At 45.4% G+C, this 19,601-nt stretch overlaps 1 protein-coding gene across 1 annotated transcript in view; it reads left to right on the top strand.

The window, feature by feature from the left end:
* The window catches only part of LOC8026773 (corticotropin-releasing factor receptor 1-like), a 76,662-nt gene extending 65,248 nt beyond the window's left edge, over window positions 1-11,414 (top strand). The window contains exons 7-11 of the mRNA XM_042289627.1: window positions 4,564-4,694; window positions 6,403-6,488; window positions 7,889-8,027; window positions 9,721-9,762; window positions 11,166-11,414. Of these exons, the coding sequence (XP_042145561.1) occupies window positions 4,564-4,694; window positions 6,403-6,488; window positions 7,889-8,027; window positions 9,721-9,762; window positions 11,166-11,414 (647 nt within the window). The remainder of the gene's footprint in view (window positions 1-4,563; window positions 4,695-6,402; window positions 6,489-7,888; window positions 8,028-9,720; window positions 9,763-11,165) is intronic.
* Window positions 11,415-19,601: the final 8,187 nt, after the last annotated feature.

Raw genomic sequence — 19,601 nt, 5'->3', positions numbered from 1 at the left:
CTGGCAGAGCGCAGCGCAGAACGATCATTTTCATCGTCGTCTCTCGCTCCATGGACTCTAGCGAGCCGACTGCCGGCTCGAGTCAGTAGGGCAAACGGGTCTTATCAGCCTCCACCAGCCTTACACCAAACAAGGGTTAAGCTTGCAATTTAAGGTTATAATTATAATGCAATTAAATGCAAAGGTGCAATCAAGCTAGACGGCAAGGCACATCATGGCGGATGCGGGCAGTTGCCAGACTGTTTGATCAGTGCTGCCAGACTGGCGGCTGGATCAAAGAACCGCCGAACTCTCCCAGTATAAAAGGCTCTGGGTACAACATAAGGTGAAACAGAGTATAGAACAACCTTGAGGCACGGCTGAAAAGCGCCCGGCGCGAGGCTAAGAGCATCGTTTTCGAGGGTACGGACGATACTTTTGGTTTACTTATCTGGACATGGCGGTCGAGTCCACTCCTCATTTACAGTCAACGGTCAACATAAAAAAAAAGGGGGGGGGGGGGGGGGGGGAGTAGCCATTGAAGGTGTGCCGACGGAGAGAGAGAGAGAGAGGACGCGTAAAAGCGGTGTGATCATCTGTTGCCACCACTTTTCTCTTGCCACTTTTTCTATGACTGTCGAGTTTTCGGTTATACTGTGTCCGTCGTCTCCACGGATGAGATGTTCAAAATTCCGGGCATTAAAGAAAATGCAAACCTAGGGTTTCAATGCATACTTTGCTTGCCAAAACAACAACAACAACATATTGTCATCACCAAGAACACCAAACCCTAATCTACGGAAACGCATCGATTGGCTATACATTGGGGAATTGTAGTAGACCGTTTCCGCAGCCCGCTAAGCACCCGGATAGCGCTCCGTAATCCGCCATAAGACCTTGAACTATGCAGATAAGGCTGGCGGCGCGCATGCGCAGCTGCGGCGTTTTCTTCGGGGATACCGGAGCGGAGGAGAAAAACGGTCTACTACAATTCCCTAATGTAACGTTAGCACCAAGTTTTTCTTTTCTTGTGAATAGCAGGCGAAATACCCATGTCAAAAGGGAGCTTTGGTAGATCGATTCTTTAGCTCCGAATCTCGTAGCAGAGGTAGACGCTGCTACTGAGCATGAGCACCACTGGCTTTGTCTGCACAATTCCAGGGACCACTTTCCAAGGCCGTAAGCCAGCGGGATAGCGGGTGTGGTTGCAGCTTTCGGTGCCTCGTCAGCTTACAGAGGAACGGAGTGCACCTACACTCTCTCATAAAGGGATACTACAACAAAATTTCGGCGCTTATTTTGTGGTCTATATCTGTTCAAAGAAGCAGTATCTCATCGAACGCACCAATATCTTGTTAAAAAAGTCTCGAAAAGGAATTTTAAATCGAATTAAACGATTAGCAAAGAGCACCTTGTGGATGTCGCTAACGCCTCGTTTGTAATGCCCGTCTAGGAACCTTGACAGCTAGTGAAGTTGAGTGCCTCGCCTCCGGCAACGACGAGAGAAGAGGGGAAGGAGGAACTCCCGTCTTCCCGAGAATGCCTTTTGTGTGTTCCAGAAGTAGCTGTTGTCCCCCTACAAGATTATAAAAGATTAACCCGTCGCTCAAAATTCGTACAAAAGCAGCCGCTTCGGTGGCTGGAACGACTAGGCCATCCTCTCGACGTCAGCCTCGCCGTAGCCTTGCTCTTCCCGAGACGACCTACGTCACGATTGTGTCGGATGTCACGTGCTCTAAGCCGGTCCTTTTCCGAGCGCTTGCTAGAGTGGGCCGTTTATAACAAAAAATAGAGCCACCAGGCTCAAAATACACACGCGCGATTGTCATTTACGGATATTGTGGATCATATTCAAAGTATTTTTGAACACGAAGAATATATTTCAAATTTCTTTGAAGTATCTATTTAAATACAATATTTTATTTCTACAAGGGCTACTATAATACGGGTGTTTGAGAAATGGAGAGTAGTGTTGCAGAACACTTGTGCAAAATATCAAATTTGTTTCTATTGTTTGCTGGGTAAGTGTACAAAAAAAGTAACGTGAAAGTAATTTGTAACGAAACGAGTAAAGTAATCCTTTACTTTTCAGGGAAAGTAATTTGTAACGGTAATCCATTACATTTGCGATTCGGTATTTTGTTATTATAATCCATTACATTTTTTTTTAAATAACGAGCACAAGTCCGTCCACATCTAGCGCACCCTAGCTTGTGGCCTTCTTGACTGTTCTTAGTTATGGGGAACTTCTCCCCTTTAGCTGCTTACTTGTTGTCTCAAAAAGTACACTTGTTGCCTTCAAATAAAGCTTATAGCCAGAAGTAAGACGGGAGCAAAATTAAAAAAAAATATGCATATATATATATTTAGTGCTGCCATTTTGTTAAAAGAGCTGGAAACCAAGCAGTGAGCGAGCCTGGTTCGTCCAAAGCGGTTGAGTGCGTGAACCGGGGAAAACAAACGAGCCATTAAGGAGTTTTCGCGAGTTGTCTCCACACGAAAGGTTCGTCCTCAAACGCATTGGCGACGCCACTGCGCATGCGCGCGCGAGTCGTTGCCGGCTTCGGGACGCTATTCTCTTTCGTTTCTCCTATTCCGGCCGCTGAAGTCTTTAGATGGCCGCTGCCACCTAGCGGTTGTCGCCGCCTACTCGTCGGGTAGCAATTGCGAATTACGCGGGCCCAGTGTGCCCGTTATTATTATGACGGGTTTTAAGGTTCTCACGAATTCCTCAAGATTTTTTTTTTCCGTGGTGCACAACTCGAGCGAACGTAATCCGAGTGTGGCGGGTAAAAAGGGATCTACCGATGAAAAGGATCTATTCGCCGCTAGGGGCGCCCTTGTAGGGGTTCTGGCGGTGTGACAACAGCGGGGGTAAATGTGGCAGACGTTTGTTCTGCTGCAGGTCGCTCTCGAGATCGACAGTCCGCGGAAGCTTCGGTAGTCAGGAGTTAGGACGCCGTGACGACAGCAGCACTTGCGTTCGCTCGCGCTTTTCGCCAGCATTTCTACGCCCAACCGCCAGGATCGCGACAGGCAACAACATGACACTCCGGCTTCTGTGACGTCATTTGCAGCCACCTCGGGGCCACTTTCAATGCATGGGTGGAATAGGACGCGACGTCAGGTTTCGTGACGTTAGTTTTCCCGCTAAATTTAGCGGTGAAACTGAATTAACGTTTATGTCACTGTCGTCAAGTTTTTACCTGAATATAGCGAGACATTACCGGACGCACGAAGGGTCAATATTTTGTGATCTGGGTTTTTTAAAAACGCATTTCCCTCTTTAAAAAAGTCACGCGTTATTATTTTCCAGTATACACCTTTCCAAAAAACACTCGACCCCAGGGGCAACAAAGCGCTTTCGAGCCCAGTCACTGAGTTTGAGGCTAGACTCTCACCGGCGTCCCTGCTAACCCTAACCGACTGGACTGTGATTTCAGTAGGCGCAGCCTGCGTAGGCGCAGTTCCAAACGCTGCTGGCAGCTAAATTCTTGTGTTTTCCCGCCATATTTTGTGTTTCATGGGTCGTGTATTTTCCCGAGGACATTAAAAAAGCATTGTGCCACATTAAAAAAAAAAAAAAAAACTATTTTTGTTGGGTACGCGCGCGACAGAACGAATGCGACTGGAATATATAGTTCTAGTTATTTTTTTTTCTTACGATAAGTTTTGACGGCGCCGCGGGATTCGCCGCATGTGAAACGACAAAGCGCTTTGCAGACAAAAATAAATTGCAACAGAAAAGGGCCGAAAGGCATGCATTTTTCACGCTCACAAATAACGTGTTTACCGATGGACAGGACACAGCAAACAATTGAGGAAGTGTTCACATTCGAACAATATTTCGTACGTACCACACGATGCAGCGTTATCCGAAAAAAATTTATTTGAGAAAGATCTCAAATAACACAGTCACAGTCGACGACAGTCACATCTTGACGACCGGACGGAATCCGAGATGACTTGGGGGCACGTTTTGGGGAGAGCTTCCTTTTTTCACAACCGCACCAAGGCAAAGAAACAAACGCGACTGACCCGTTTCTCACCCCAACCCGGACAACTAGTTTTGGAGATGACTGAGGATTCTACACGGATTATCTCTTGGAGGGGGGAGAACAATGTTCGCAAAATCGTGTCTAGGTTCGTTGGACGTCCTTCACCTCCTTCGTTTCCCGTGAATGTCGAGCAGAAAAGCTGGAATGGCAGGCACTTACCAGCTTCATTTCTCACAATGGAAGATAACACAAAAAGGGTGCGCAGCACGCATAAAAAAAATTAAGTGGAAACTTTCAAGAGGAGCGAGAAAACGTCGAATGCAAAACCGCAAAAACGTACGTAGAGAACCGCGCTGAGCGGGTCTTCACAGTCCCAGAGAGTGGCACAAAATTTCTAGCTGATAGAGGGCGCGAGAGTCGCACCAGCCGCATCAGCATCAGCAACATGGCGGCGGCCTAGAAGCGCTTTTTGGAAAGGTGTATAAACACACCTGTAAACGAAGTTTCAACGTAAAACGGAAGACTGCAAAGAAGCCGTCTTCTACCCAATATTTCTAATCCCGCGTTCACTTCGTGTTTCTTCAAGGACTTCCTCTAGTGTTCATCGTGGCGTGGGCGTACCTAATGGAACAGCAGCTGCGCACGGCATGTTGGGAAGGCTACGGGTCCAATCCCTACGTCTGGCTGCTCATTGGACCGAGGCTGGTTGCTCTCCTGGTGCGTGCCGCCTTACTAATAGCCGTAATAATACTGATAACATATTAATTATTTACTACCCTCTTACTTAAGATAACCACTCTTGTTGAAAGATAACACTTCCTCGTTCAGCCTGTCACGTTTCGCATAACCTCATTCGGTGATGTTTAAAAACGTCTTGCTTTTAATTAGAATGCAATTAAATGCAAAGGTGCAAGCGAGCTGGACAAGAATGACGAAAATAATCCCTGGAGAAGGGGAACTAATCCTATATATATCTATATATATATATATATATATATATATATATATATATATATATATATATATTTATTTATTTATTTATTTATTTATCAACTAATCCTATATATATTTATATTTGACCTTTGTCCCTCTTGTTCCCCTTCTCCAGGGATTATCTTCGTCTTGCTTTTGACAGATAAAAATAAAAGAAAAAAAAGTGCCTCCTACTTTTTCAATAGCAGCAGACGAGTACAGCGGAGTTTCACTACAATTGGTAATTGGGCTCATTTGGTAACAATTTGCCAAAAAAAAAGAAAAAAAAAAAAAACGAGGAAAATTAAAAAAGCAAAAAACAAGAAAAGCGAGGACAAAAAAAAAGAATTGATTGCTCCTTTTTGTTTTTTCTTTGCTGAATTGGGAATGGAATGTCCTCCGAACTTCGCTTTTGTGCAAAGTGAGGAGTGCCACGTACCTCAAACGCAATCTAAACGTCCTCGGTGTTTTTTTTGTTTTTTTTTGTGCGCTGTTGAGTTTGCCTTGTCCCGCGTACGTTCCCTGAACGTCGTCATTTGTGTGCAATGATAATGACTTTGTCCTCGAAACGTCTTACGAACGTCGTCTTCGTTCGACCCTGGTGATTCGCACGTCCCCCGAAAGTGTAACAAATGTCGTCCTAACATCGTTTTTTTTTCTTTTTTTTACCATGCAGTTGATTTTGTTTTTCTTCCCCGAAACGTTGTGTTCGCGCGCAGTGGAGATTACCTTGTTCCGCGACGTTCGCTCAAAAAAGAAGCCCTTCCTTCTCCCGTCGCAAAATAAAAAAAAAATAAAAAAATAAATAAACAAACGTTCACGTTGTTAAAGATGAATTTGCATGTCGGTCCTCATATCCGACGCTAAGTATTAATTAGCGACGATGCTCTCCAAGAAGCGCAAATATTAAAACCTGAGGGACGCACTCCTTAATAATATTACAAACCGACTGCGTTAAAAAAAAACAAAAAACCTTAAAACTTTCCAAAATCTTTTTAAAGCGCTCAAAAATAATATCAAAAATAAAAATTGGCGCAATTTTTACATTGCGAGACACATATAATGACAGGATTGGTTCCGAAACATTGCTTTTGTTTCCAGAGCAAGCCCGCGGACCAGAACCGTACGCAGGCGTGTTGGAAGCATACATATATGTATGAAGGAAACATGCTTCCCAACATCTTCTTAATCAAACTTCAAAGCTTCAAGCTTTGAAGTTTGACTTCACCAAACTTGAAACATGCTTCAAACTTCAAAACTTCAAGCTTCAAACAAAACACTTCGAACATGTCTGCAAACGTTTTTTCTGTATAAGCAATGTGTTTGGAGCGTCCTACAAGGAAGCTACACGCCTCAGTAGACTCTCGTTTTGCATGAAGCATTATCAGTCTGACCGTGGCTTTAGGCTTAAATATACTTCTGTGTGTCTTTGTTTTCTTGCGGTGCACGGCAGGTGAACTTCGTGTTCCTGGTGAACATAATTCGGATTCTGGTGACTCGGGTCAAGTCTGCCGTGTCCGTTGAGACAACCCAATTTCGGTGAGTGAAAGTATACGCACCCTCCTTAATGATCCGCTTTGCGACGAAGCCGTCGCGCCGGCTGAACCAATTACAGTGAGAACCGAATTCTTTATGCGATGGCGCGGCATCTCGCCTTTGTGCGATTACGCCGATCCCTCCCGCTTCGATTTCAACTAATCCTACTTTGAGACGGATTCTTGCTGACGCCCATGGCGGAATTAGGCCGCGCGAGAACTTCGTATATATATTTATGGACCTCTGAACAACTCTCAACCCAGCTCATTATCATTATTATTATTTTAGCGCCACAGATCGCGGGACGGAAGCGAATTAAGCTTGGAATCAGTTCTCGTGGATGAATTCGCGAAAGAACCTGTAATCCATGATCCTCCCCAGAAAAAAAGTAAAATAGTATTGAACTAGTGAAACACTGGAATGGTGAAGCCAACCATGCAAGGGAGCTGCATCGGCAGTGCACTATCTAAAAACAAGAAAACAAAGAATCTTTTCCTGTTTTTGTTAGTTGAAGTAGTAGTGTGGGGGCTCTTGAGGTCTGAGATAAGTAAATACTGACACGGCAAGCATGGTAAAGTTGCTCACACGTTGTTCAACCTTCAGTTTGAAGGTAGGTTTCAGATTTATTTTATGTATTAGTGTGCCTTGTAGTACTGTCTTGAGCATACAAAAGTAACAAATGTTTCGTCTAGCGATCTCAACAATAGTAGAAACAACGTAAACACAAAACTTCCACCTTTTTTCACAGCAAACTAGTTGGCATTTAAAAATAGTTGAGTGGGTTTATGGATAATTACGCATGAATAAGAAAGAAACAACTTTCATTTTCGTTCACGCGTAGTGATTTGGCTAGATCCCAGTTCTTCTTGTGACAATTGAACAAACGGGACACAAATTGAACCGAAATTTCTGCTTGCTACCAGAGACAATTTTTTTTTGTGGTGAATTTTTACAGAATGAGTGTTTCGTGAAGGCCATATAAATAATTTATAGTCTACCTACCCGCATTTCCCACAAAAACACCTCAGCCTCATAACAAGTATTGGCCGCTAAACAGATCTACACTCTAAAAAAAGCCCGTGCGTCCACTTTCCCGCACAACAATTGGAGAGCCAATCACCGGAACTTACGAAGGCAGCTCAGCGAATGACGATGCCGAATCATATGTTTAGACCAAAAAATTCACTCTGAGTTGCGACATTAAGCAATGCAAAACGTCACGCTTGCATTGCTTAATGTCACAACTGAGACTGCGTTTTTTGGTCTAAACATATGTTTCGGCATCGTCATTCGCCGAGCTGCCTCTGTAAGTTGAGGTGATTGGCTCTCTGAGTGTTGTGCGGGAAAGTAAACACACGGGATTTTTTTAGAGTTTCAAACTGCGCTGCCATGTCGTTTAACAGGAAAGCAATCAAGGCGACGGTTCTACTCTTTCCACTGCTGGGCATCACGCACCTGCTGTTTTGCATCAACCCTAAAGACGAAGACATGGGCCTCAAGGAGGCGTACATGGTCATCAACGCTATCCTACAGTCCTCGCAGGTGAGTCAACCCACAGAGTATCCAACCATAACATCTTCCAAAAACATACTTTCTTAAATTAGTTATAAATTACTTGATAGGCGATAGGCATCCAAAAAACAGCTATCGCGAGAGACGAGGACAAGCAGAAGATCGGACAGGACAAGGAAAGTAGGGGACTGTGCAAGACGGCGGGGCGAGGCGGGACGCTGACCAATCGCAGCAGGCGGCGGTGTCCTAGTCCCTTTGTCCCGCCGTCTTGCATAGACCCCTGGACAGGATAAGGACAAGGACAGAACAAGGGGAAGTAAATGATACGACAGGACATCGACAAGTAGAGAACTGTACAGAACATGGACAATGGCAAAACAAGTAGGAGTAGAAGACTGGGCAGGACAATGACAAGGACAGAATAAGGACAAGTAGAAGACTTGACAGGACAAGGACAAAGACTGGACAAGGACAAGTAAAATACTAGACAGGAAAAGGACAAGGACAGGACAATGACTAGCGGAAGACTGGTGAGGACAAGGACAAGTAGAAGATTGGACAGGACGAAGGTAAAGATAGAGTAGGGGCAATTAGAAGACTGGACAGGGCAAGGACAAGGACAGGGCAGGGAAAAGTAGAAGACAGGACAGGACAAGGACAAGACAAGGACAAGTAGAAGACTGGACATGGCGAGTCTTCTACTTGTCTTTGTCTTTCGGGCTGGCTGTCATTGAGTGTTTAACCACCATCAACTTAGATTCTAAGCTATTTAATTTAGTGCCATCATCGGGCACATCACTTTGTAGGGAACACTATCTATAGTAACCGGCAGCATAACAGAGGCAGGGCGTGGCTTACTGTGCTCGCGATTCTTGCTTTGGGATTAATTCTTGAGCGTTCTTATTGACTAATGCCGACGATAGCAAAGCGAGCGATAATCATATGCACGAGGCTCACCCAATCATGCGTTTCTTTAGCAGGAAGCTGAAGAGGTCTTTGAATTCAAACAACCAGTAAAGGTCGCAATGTAGACACCTTAAAAAAATTTACGTCTGAAGGTTTCTTTTGAGCTTGTTGTTAGGAGCGCCGTAATAATCAATTACAATTTTTGACCTAGACCCGCTTGTTTTGCGGCGCTCCGACGGTAGCAAAGCGCGAGAGCGGGGGAAAAACTAGCGAAAGTGACGTCATCAAGGGGGTCAGATGATCCTTTCTCGCCATTATGCTGGCTCGGGGATGCCCACGATGACGTCACAACGCTGTGGACAGGTAACAGGCGGCAGACTGGATCGCTTCACGGCCGGCGGCAATCGCTGCACGTAGTTTTTTCGTAACAAATGCGGTTTACATTTACTTCTTCCCAAGATAAGTGCGATAACCGAATTCACGGAACAAATAGCTATACAAGTCTGCTCGTAACTCAGATTTGTTGAAAAGTACTGCAGACAAAAAGCTGTAAGGGACTGTTGTCAATTTCCTTCCGTACGTTTCGATTCCAAACTTTTCCAATGCATACCTAGCAAAATGGTATCAGGGAAGGAATAAACTTGTTAGTTGACACAGGTTCGGAATTAACCGAATACAAATCGAGGAAGAATTTTCGTTTTAGTTAACACGTAAGAGTTGCTTGTGCTTTTTTTTTTTATTTTAAGATAAATCTTAATTGTGTACTTTAATGACATGTTTTCTGTTTTTTTGTTGTTTTTTTTTCTGTTTTCCACAGGGAATATTTGTGGCTGTGCTCTACTGCTTTATGAACTCCGAGGTAAGTTTCACGGAGCATTGAACCCTCTGTCAATTGTCTCAAATATGAATACATTGTTAATTAACTTGACTTTTAATGTAAGAATGTGGCTTGTATAAACGACCCTGCTCACAAAAAAAAAAAGAGAAAACAAAAGTGATGCTAGAAAATGTGGACACGCCCTTTATTCTGCGTTAAAGACAAATATAATATACTCAAATATTTTACTATACAAAATAGCCAGACACGAAGCACCACGCTCCTAAAACTGGAAAGTATCAATGCGGGAGGAAATGACAACGGATTCTTTACGAAGAGACAAAAATACCATTTGAAGCTGTCTATTCATCCCCCGGACATGCCTCGAATTAAAATTCCTTGGTTTTGCTTCAATTCGTTCCGAAACGTTTACAAAATTGGACGCTTCGTACCCCAAAGGTATTTTACATTTCTGAAACTAAGCCGCAAATATTCGTTGCAGTTTTGAAGCCCTGAAGCCGTTAACGATTATCGCAATCGTAACTAACTATTTACGTATTAGAACGCAAGTACAGTCTCCGGCGATATGAAAGACCCACTGGGAGCGCGTGGCCGAGGCGGTGGCTGGCGGGGGCGCTGTGAGCGCTCCGGGCAGTTCCGTTCTGCTTCGAGGGGAGTACGCTCACTCGAAGCTCAGCTAAAGCGCGCTCTTATCAGTTTGTGCTGAGCCCCGAGTGAGCGTCTTCCCCTCGAAGCAGAATGGAATTGCCAGGAGCGCTCGTAGCGCCCCCGCCAGCCACTGCCTCGGCCACGCGCTCCCAGTGGGTCTTTCATATCGCCGGAGACTGTACAATATTAAACCATAGAAATATAATTTGGAATTTATTTCCAACATTTGCACAGCTTGCTTGATAAACATTGCTGCGATGTCTCCCCCAAATAGACGGCAAAAAGAACGCGATAAAGATCTAATTATCCGCGTTCCGCCACTGCTAGCTTTGCGCCTGCTGCACGAGCGTTAACTTTGGCGCGCCCCCGAGTTTCCCACGAGCTTCAAGTCGTTCTAGAAAGTGTTGATTTAGTGGTTCTCAATGGCGCTCTGTAAGTTTCTAGTTGGAATCATATATCTATTTTCACGAATTAAAAAGTTAATTAACGAATTTTAAATAATTAGACGACTTATCGCAAAGATTAGCCACCCACATAATGTCCCCCTATTCGTATAACTCACCTGCACAAACCGCATAAGTGTAACTTTCAGGCCTTTTTTTAAGCCCGCGTTTGCCCACGCCGGGTGTGGGCACTGTTAAGTGCGCAGAAACCTCTGACGTCAGGCCACCACAGTGGTGGTGACGTCAGAGGGTCGAGTTGGTTCATAGGAATCAAGACAAGCGATCGTAAGCCTGACCAAACTCGCTCAGCTCCATCCGGTCGTTGTATTTCAGGTCCAAACGGCTGTGAGGAACGCATACCTGCGAGCCGCCATTCGTCGCAACCCCAACAAGGACCGTTCCTTCGTGAGGGGAAACTTCTCGCAGACGTCGACGGTGTTCCTGTCCCACTTCAACGGTTCCACGGTCGAGAACAGCGCCCCCTCGCGGCTGGGCACCAAGATCGTCCGACAACTCCCCAAACGGGCGACGTCTGGCCCTCAGAGGATACCGAGGAACACGGCGGCGGTGGCCGCAGTCTAGTTCCCCGAGAGAGCGTCTAACGCGAAAGAATAACACCGGCAAAGAGGCGCGACAGACAAGTAGGACGAAAGAACAGACCCAGCGATAGTATTTGTACGTGTCAGTTGTTTCTTCCTGGTTCTTGTCTGCTGTCTCCTCGCGCTGTTGTCGTTTCTGGTTAGGCTCTGCCAACTAGCTCTACTCTTCAAAGGAGAGATCGTCCAACGAATGGGCTGAAGACTGCAGCAAGTCGTCATGTGAGTTCTGTCTCGTACACCGTGGGAAGCAAGAAAGATGAACGAATGCAACCGCAATATTGACCGAGCTATACTATATATTGTATCACTTTAAGTCAGAGCGGAGTGCCAAGCAGCAGCAAAAGCGCCATGTCATGGCGTTCGTTCGTCATCTCCGTGCCTTAGGAACCATTGGCTAGAACAATCATGCAAAGATAATGCGCCGCGTCCTTGGCTTTGTATCTGTATTTGCGTTTGTATGTCTCCTAGCCTTTGAATGCGCTCTGACTGTTAGTAATACGGAGTATAGTAACATTTGACTAGCGTACTGGGGGGCTATGTCCGACAAATGTTTTGTTTCTCCTAAAAAGAAACGGAAGTGACACAAGTGATGATATCGCGTCTGATTGGTTAGAGGCTCAAATGACGGAAATTCCCTCTTTCGTCATTTGAGCCTCTAACCTATTTTTAGGAGAAACGAAACATTTGTCAAACACAGCCCCCTGGATTACTCAATACTAAAACCATTTGGAACTGTAAAAAAACGTCGCCAATCCCTTATGGGGTTAATTGTGCTAGGTGGCGTGATCATTAAAAGTCGTCATGTGGAGGTGTTCGTGTAAGCTTAAAGAAGGCCTTTGTGTGCGTGATTTTCTTACATTCCTGTCATTTATGTAGCTCGGACGAAATTGGTATAAAATGTAAAGAATAATACAAATCCCAGAGCGAAAAAAATTATTGACATATTTTTTTAAAGTTATTACAGTTAGAAAAAAGGCAGCCTATATATTCTAGGTAAGATAAGAAAAAAAATTAGCGTTAACGTGAATAGTTTAGATACACAATCAATAAGAATTATTTTCACTAGCAGCACTACGTGTCGTGAGTAGTTTCGAATTCCGCTGAATTGTACGTGACAAATTAATTCCGGCTGCAATTCCCTATGATTTTTTTTAAATTTCCTTTTATACTTTATACAAATTAGTGGCTGGTTTTACTACGACATAAGGGTAATTGTAATTGTAATAGTAATATACCAGTATAAAGTGGTACGGAAACGAAATGACATGGAGCGCGAGCTCTCCACCCCACGCTTCAAAGTCGAACAGCGAAAAGCGCAATGCGTATCGCGCTCGTGGCGTCAGTAGTTCTCGCACGGTAAAGGGTACTGTAGTTGCGAGCCTTTCCGCTTGGTGGTGCCACCGCGCGACAATCTCGCCCAGTAGTAATTTCCGAGGACTGCACGCATCATGACCTATACATAGCTTGCCCGTAGCATCATTTGCGGCCGTGAAGGTATTTTATGCGCCACAGGCGTTCGCTTCACCCTGTTAGTTTCACACCGCCAAAGTAGTGGCTCGAGAGAACCATAAAGTAGAAAAATCCGTCAGTACCCAGCAATGGCGTACGGTTGCCATTACAGAAGTCCCCGCGTCCTCAGATCAAGTTCCTACCTAACGTCTGCGAAGAACGGCGATCTTGATGATAAGGGAATGCACGTTTCAGAAGCACTGTGGAGCTGAGACTGTAATCAATGCCAAAGCAAATCCACAACAACGAGAGTTCGAGGTCGCTGCTTCGAAGCGCTGTTCCGCAGAGCGATCCAGCGCTCGCGCTAGAAATGCATATCTCAAAGCGCGGGCTAGCTCGAGCTTTTAGCTTTGCCTGTAGTCTCAGCTTATGAGCGTTCTCCGCCAAGTCCCAATCAGGACTAAGTAACTCCACGAGAGAGCCATAGTGCCGCGAACTGATGTTGCTTCTGAGGAACTTATGACGTGACGGCGTTCCAATGGAGCTTCACAAACTGCCACCAGACGCGAATTTGAAAGCTGTTCATTCGTTTTAAAAATCGTTTTCTTAACTTTTCTGCCTCCAGCCCAGAAACACTAGTCTAGGTTAGTGTTTCTGGGCTCCCGGTCCAACATAGACCATATCTAAACAAAAAAAAAAAATAAGTGCAAAACATTTCGTTTACGTACCCCTTTCAGTGTACAACAAAGCGGTTTTCTGCTTTTCGCCACATGAGCCATGCCGATCGAATATCGAGGCGAATAGTGGTGGCTGCGCCAATGAACTCTGTCCGTCATTTCTGGGCGCATACCTCGAGTACCAATGCGGAGGCTAAGTTCGTCTGCTTCTTTTTCGAGGGTTGTGGTGACGTCAGAAAGACGCCGAGCTCTGATTGGTTCCGACTGAAACGATAGTGGGTAGACCTCAACGCAAGCTGCCCTTCAGGTCAGCTCTTCAAGAGCTAACCAAAGCTCGGCGTACTTACGTCACGAGAACCCACGCAATAGAAGCAGACGAACTTGCGCTCATTATGGGACGCCAATGCCGTGTCAGCGTTCGGCGTGAACTCGGCTCAACTCGCGTCGAGAAAAAGTGCTGTGGCGGCGTTAGGTAACTAAAAGAATTAGGCAACTTAAACTTGTTGATAATGCATTTAATGAAAAGGTTCAAGCGATCTGGATAAGAATAACGATAATAATCCCCGGAGGAGGGGAGCAAGGGGGACAAAGGACAAACACAAATCTCAAAAACAGAGCTAGACTTAGCTTCTTAAATTATATCGTCAGAAGAGACCTTTTTCAAAACCCCATCGAGCAACATTGTCGGGTCGCCATTTTTGTGTGCACGATAGCGTGTGGTGAAAATCAGAAAAAAAAAAAACGCTTTGTTTCACACTTATTCGCCTGTTCTGTTTCCAGGGACTCGAGATCCTGGAAGGAGTGAGCACTGGACATCTATGAACACTCAATCCTGCCGTCTATATCTCGTGGCTGGCATGTCAGGAACGTGTGCGTCAACAGAGCGAAAACAAGGCGATCAACACGGACCAATTTAATTCTCGTGTACCTTAAAGGGTCACTCAAGCGTTTTTCGTTGAAGGTTGCTTTCGATGGCATAATGTTTGTGACCAACTCGAGATGGCTGGACGTCCTAGTTAACTCGCAGCAATAAAAATACGCGCAGGATCATTTTTCTCTTGTGGGGCAGGGGAGCCTTTTCGAGTTCCTACCAGCTCCGTAAAATTTGACCAATGACGTTACCGGATGTTACAATTATTGCTCTTTTTAGTCGCGCTGTGCATTGTATTTTGACAAACGTCCGACGGCGCCGCCCCCCCTGGTGTCTGCTCCAATGCGCAGAAAAAAGGGGCGTGCCCGATCATTCATTCGATTTTAGTATAGAAATCGGCCGCCCATGACATTAATCTCGGTTCTTTTTTGAGAATGCTTAAAGTCCGTAGATTGAGTTATCGCAATAAACAGGCGACCTGAGATTCCACCTGAGTTCCCCCTCAAAAGTCACCATCTACTTTCCCGTGAAGCACCTGGAAGAGCCAACCGCTTTACTCCACACAGGGAGATCGGCATACGTAAGGCTTCAAATGCGCGTAGACCAAAAAAGGTTTGTGTTATTACATTGAGCTTCAAGTTTTAGAGGATAACGTCGGTGCGCAAACGGGGTTCTTGTTTACTGAAAAGGGGGGGAAGGGGGGGGGGGGGGGCGGCAGGGGCTAATGTTGGCTCTATAGACCGACACGCTGTGTACAAACAAGCCCGCGTTTGCCCACACCAGGTGTGGGCACTGCGCGTGCGCAGAAACCAGATTCGCGTGAAGCGAAGCGTCTGCGCATGCGCAATGCCGTCGACAGCGCCACCGCGGCTGCGTGACGTCAGAGCCGCGTGTTGGTCTTAAATCCAAATGGAGCAGACGCTGCGAGGTAATGGGACCAATGAAACAGCGTGGAAAGCGCAAGTCACTGGGCCTTTTCTGTTTATGTTTGGCTCAGCGATGATAGAACCCGTACGGAAACCTGAAAAAAACCATGATGGTGCGCTTTTGACAATCTATGATTGGTCTCGTCAGCTCGTAGCGTCGGCTGCGTTTATACGAAGGGCGAAACTAGGTATAAACATATTTTATACAAGGAAGAACACGAGCAAAAAAAAGTAGTACTTTTTTTAGCAAATTAGTTTGCTGAGCTTGATTTCTACCTTCCCCTTCGTTTATCAGTTGCGCAATGTTCGATTGCAACCAAATCAGAACGCAAAAAAAAGAAAAAAAAAATTTAAAAATAGCGTACCGTTGCAATCAAATCAAAAAAGCAAAAAACAAATTTCGTGATTTGCAAAAAAAATCAAGCTTTTTTGTTTTTTTAGTATGGTGGGTATTAAATCAATAAAACGTTGTTAATACAATTGTACTTTATATTTAATGTGATTCTTTCTGACGCGCTATTATTAGTTATGGAACAGATTGCGCGATCAATCTCTCATGTTCAAAGATGCACCTTTTTAAATTTACGGACTTAAATTTAAATTTTCGGATTTCACTTAAACCAAATAAATTTGATTCAGATAAAATAGATGCGATGTAAATAAAATAAACCCGAATTAAAATAAAATAGATAAGATGTATTTTAATTGGGATTTTTTTGCCGCCTTGTTTGCGTAGACATAAACGCTCGGTCCATACGTTTTTCACCTTAGATCACAGTGCAGCCAACACTAGGAGCCGACCTGGCCTATCGGGCCGTGCCAAAAAGGGCAACAAGACGGCGCTGGTCATTTCTTTAGCACGTCTGAGCTATCATCGGCTAATAAAATCGAGTGCATTGTCTGGCGTCACAAGTAAGCGTATTTACGCGTACACGTTTGCATATCTGCCAGCCTGTGACGTACTGTGCTCTGAATTTCGTTGAAACGAGGTATAAAGTGCAACGAGGAATTTCACGTCATTCACGTTCTTGCTGGATTCTCGTATCGCAAAACCAATAAACGTTAGAAAAAAAAAAAAAAGAAACGCGTAGGCATGGCGAATTTGACAATGCCTTTCAAGTGTGTACTTCGATGGAATACTTGTTCCTACCTGAATAAAGCGGCGTTGTGAACAACGTGCCCATTTTACGAGCATCGAAATGGTCTGGTGATTCCTTCGTGCGTTTCGACGAATACCTGTCCGTTCAAAATTAAAATCTGTCAGCCTTTCCACTCCGGTGAAGAAGAAAGAGCAGTGGAGATGTACTATGAGCCGCAATCTATGAGTGAAGGCGGCAACCAGACTCCCTGCAGCCGGTTGTCTGGTTGCCGCCGTCACTTTTAGATGGTGGTAGCTGACCAGAGGGTTGTGTCGAGAGTTATTTGTCGACGGACACGAAACTGAGGAAACTAGAACTTAACAGTGCCGCTCTAAAGAAAAAGAAAAATTAAGTTACGAAACATGTGGGAAGTCAACTTGATCTGAAAATACCGAACTGTGCTCCGTTCCACTTGAAGTCCGACCGCAGAGGACGCTATACACACCGAAGGAGCGGACGAAGATAAGCAAAAGTTCGTCATCACCGCGTCCGTCGTTTTCGTGCGTCTGACGTCGCCGACTAAACAAATCACAAACAGTGAGGGTGTCACTCGAGCCTGCGCTTTCTTTCTCCGCGTGATGTGTTTATCAGGTGGTAGTAAACGCGCCAAGAAAACGAGCTCCGTGTCGATGCAACTTTGGCACTAGTTCATTGCCTCATTAGATCGTGTGGGTTGCGCTGAGATTAAGGTCGGACCAGAGGTTTGAGCCTAGGGTTGGACTAATCGTTCTAACCAGAGCTCGGAAGTCCCCGCCTGATCTTGTCTCCTCTTCTCTCTCACTCTCACCGCGGATAGGTACCACGACCGGCTTGAATACGCTTGATTCAAACTTTCACTCCTTGGCGAGGGGATCGACCTATAAGTGGAGTCTCGCCTATTCTCACGAGAGCTCGGTGTTTGCCTAGCAGGAGGAAGGCCGGGCCGTGGACTGGATCCTCTACTGCGCGTATCTTCTTCGATCGAGTGCCGGGACACAGATCGGACACGAGTACTCCGTCGGCATTCGAACCAAAAGTCCTTGCATGCGACGCTGGGTGCGTTGCATTATGGCATTAGTTGGGCCATGGAGAGAAGTGGCACGTTTTCGGTTGACGTTGTAGTGCGTCTCGTTAGGCATTGAGTGGAAATAAAATCGGACCGTCAGCGGTCTTTCACAAAGATGGATGGCTGCGTTGCAGCCATCCGTCTTTGTGAAAGACCCCGTTGAAGCAGGGACCGTCAGCGGCCTCGTAAGGAATTGCTTAGACTTAGCGAGGTGTAGGAGTAAAGCCGGCCGCGTCTCCTACCTTTTCGGCGGCCTGGCTATCCCTCCAGAGTGCAGAATGTCTCTCGCGGTCCAGGGATAATAAAGGAAAGCTAGAAAATTAAGGAGGATTGAACAGGATGATCGGTTCAGTACACTCCTTCCATCTGCTATCGTAGTCCTTTGTTTACCTGCAGAAGCTCGGGTACGTCAACCCCTCCTCCCCCCAAACAAAAACAACAACAACAGCAACAAAAATTTGTCCCCTCAATCTATGCGTATTCGTAGGCAACACCAAGAGTTTAAAGTATTTAAGAAAAGTCATACCGTCGAAACCGGTTATAACTAAGTCAACGGGAATGGGAAATCATTTTGCTATATCCGCTACTTCGTTATAACCCACTTCGGTTATAACGAAGTGCAAAAGGGTATCGGAAATCGTGATAGCTTCGCTGTAGCCGCTATTTCGTCATGACCGACTTTGATATAACCGTTCTCGACAGTATATTCACAAATGCATCTATTTGGTCGTGACGGAATGTCGTGAAGTGCGGTTAATAAAACGAAACCGAAACTTTTGCCACTGAGATCCGAAGGTGCTTTGGAAGGCATTAAACGCCGTTAGAATCGCTTCGATTGTGCGAGAGGTTGCGAAATCAAAGCGATTTTACGACCTTGCGCAAAATCACGACTTTGCAAAAAATCGCTTCGATTTTGGGCAAAAAAAAAAAAAAAAGAAAAAGAAAAATATAAATAATGGTTACGTTGTGTTTATTGGTTTAGTTCTTAACTTGGTTGCTAAGTGACGCGGCGGTTAAATCTCCTCTACAATACATGGCTTGCCCGTGATGGCATCCCCCATTTTGGTGGTCCTTCCCACTTGTTGTCACCTTAAACGAAAATTCGGTTATGAAAAATGCATGCTGCAAAAGGTACGTACGCACTCATCAGCAAAGCCATCCCAATGGACTCTAATATGACTTTCAGTGAAAGCCACGTATGGCGGAACTAGCGGAACTAGTCTGAGCATGTCGCATACAATTGACGTCGTTCTGCTTTAAGGCCAGCAATGTTATGCACCCTGATTAGCTTCATATTTTGTGTTCATTATCTCGCTGCTTCGAACGAAAACAAGAACAACAATAACAACAATAACAACAAACCCTCTTTGCTTTAGCGACATTTGCACTTGCAGCCCGGCACCCAGCACTCAGTCGCCCGGATATCGTATATTCGTTAGGATAATGCCGGCCTTGCTTCGCAGAACAACCCCACTAACAACTACGGCATACATATGTATATACCGAGCACGGGAAACTAGCGACGACTCCGTATAAGCGAAAGCAGTACTACTGGAGGCGCTGATACCAGCTGCGTAGCTTTCTGCAGCCACTGTACTCCGTACACTCGTAAGCTGACAGTGCGGTCGGAGACACACGTTCGGCGAACCAACCAATCGCCTTCCTTGATCAGCTGACCCCGATTTTTGCGCGAGGGCACGATCACATGCCGAAAGATGGGGGCATGAGTGGCTCAAACGGGCACGTGGCTTTTACCGCACTGTCAGCTTAGGGTGAACGGAGTATAGCTGTAAGGATGGATTAAGCGAGACTTCATAATATGCGGATAGAATTTGTACTCGCTCGTACTTCACTCTAGGGTCATGTCGTCAGAGCCTTCTATCTTATATCTCGGATCTGTTTATGCCAAAACACAATTCGGCCGGGTTCAAGAAAATACCTCTCTTGCTTTAGGGTAAATGAAGCCAAAACTAGGGGTAGCCTGCTTCCACCGAATATTACACGGACAGTCCGTCGAATAGAACGTCATCATGTTAAACGTGTTTCTCCCACCGTGTGTTACT

The sequence above is a fragment of the Ixodes scapularis genome, unplaced genomic scaffold (assembly GCF_016920785.2).
Source record: "Ixodes scapularis isolate PalLabHiFi unplaced genomic scaffold, ASM1692078v2 PGA_scaffold13__105_contigs__length_92229423, whole genome shotgun sequence".
Taxonomy (NCBI): Eukaryota; Metazoa; Arthropoda; class Arachnida; order Ixodida; family Ixodidae; genus Ixodes; species Ixodes scapularis.
The sequence above is the reverse complement of the archived record's forward strand: the minus strand, read 5'-3'. Positions and strand labels throughout refer to the sequence as shown.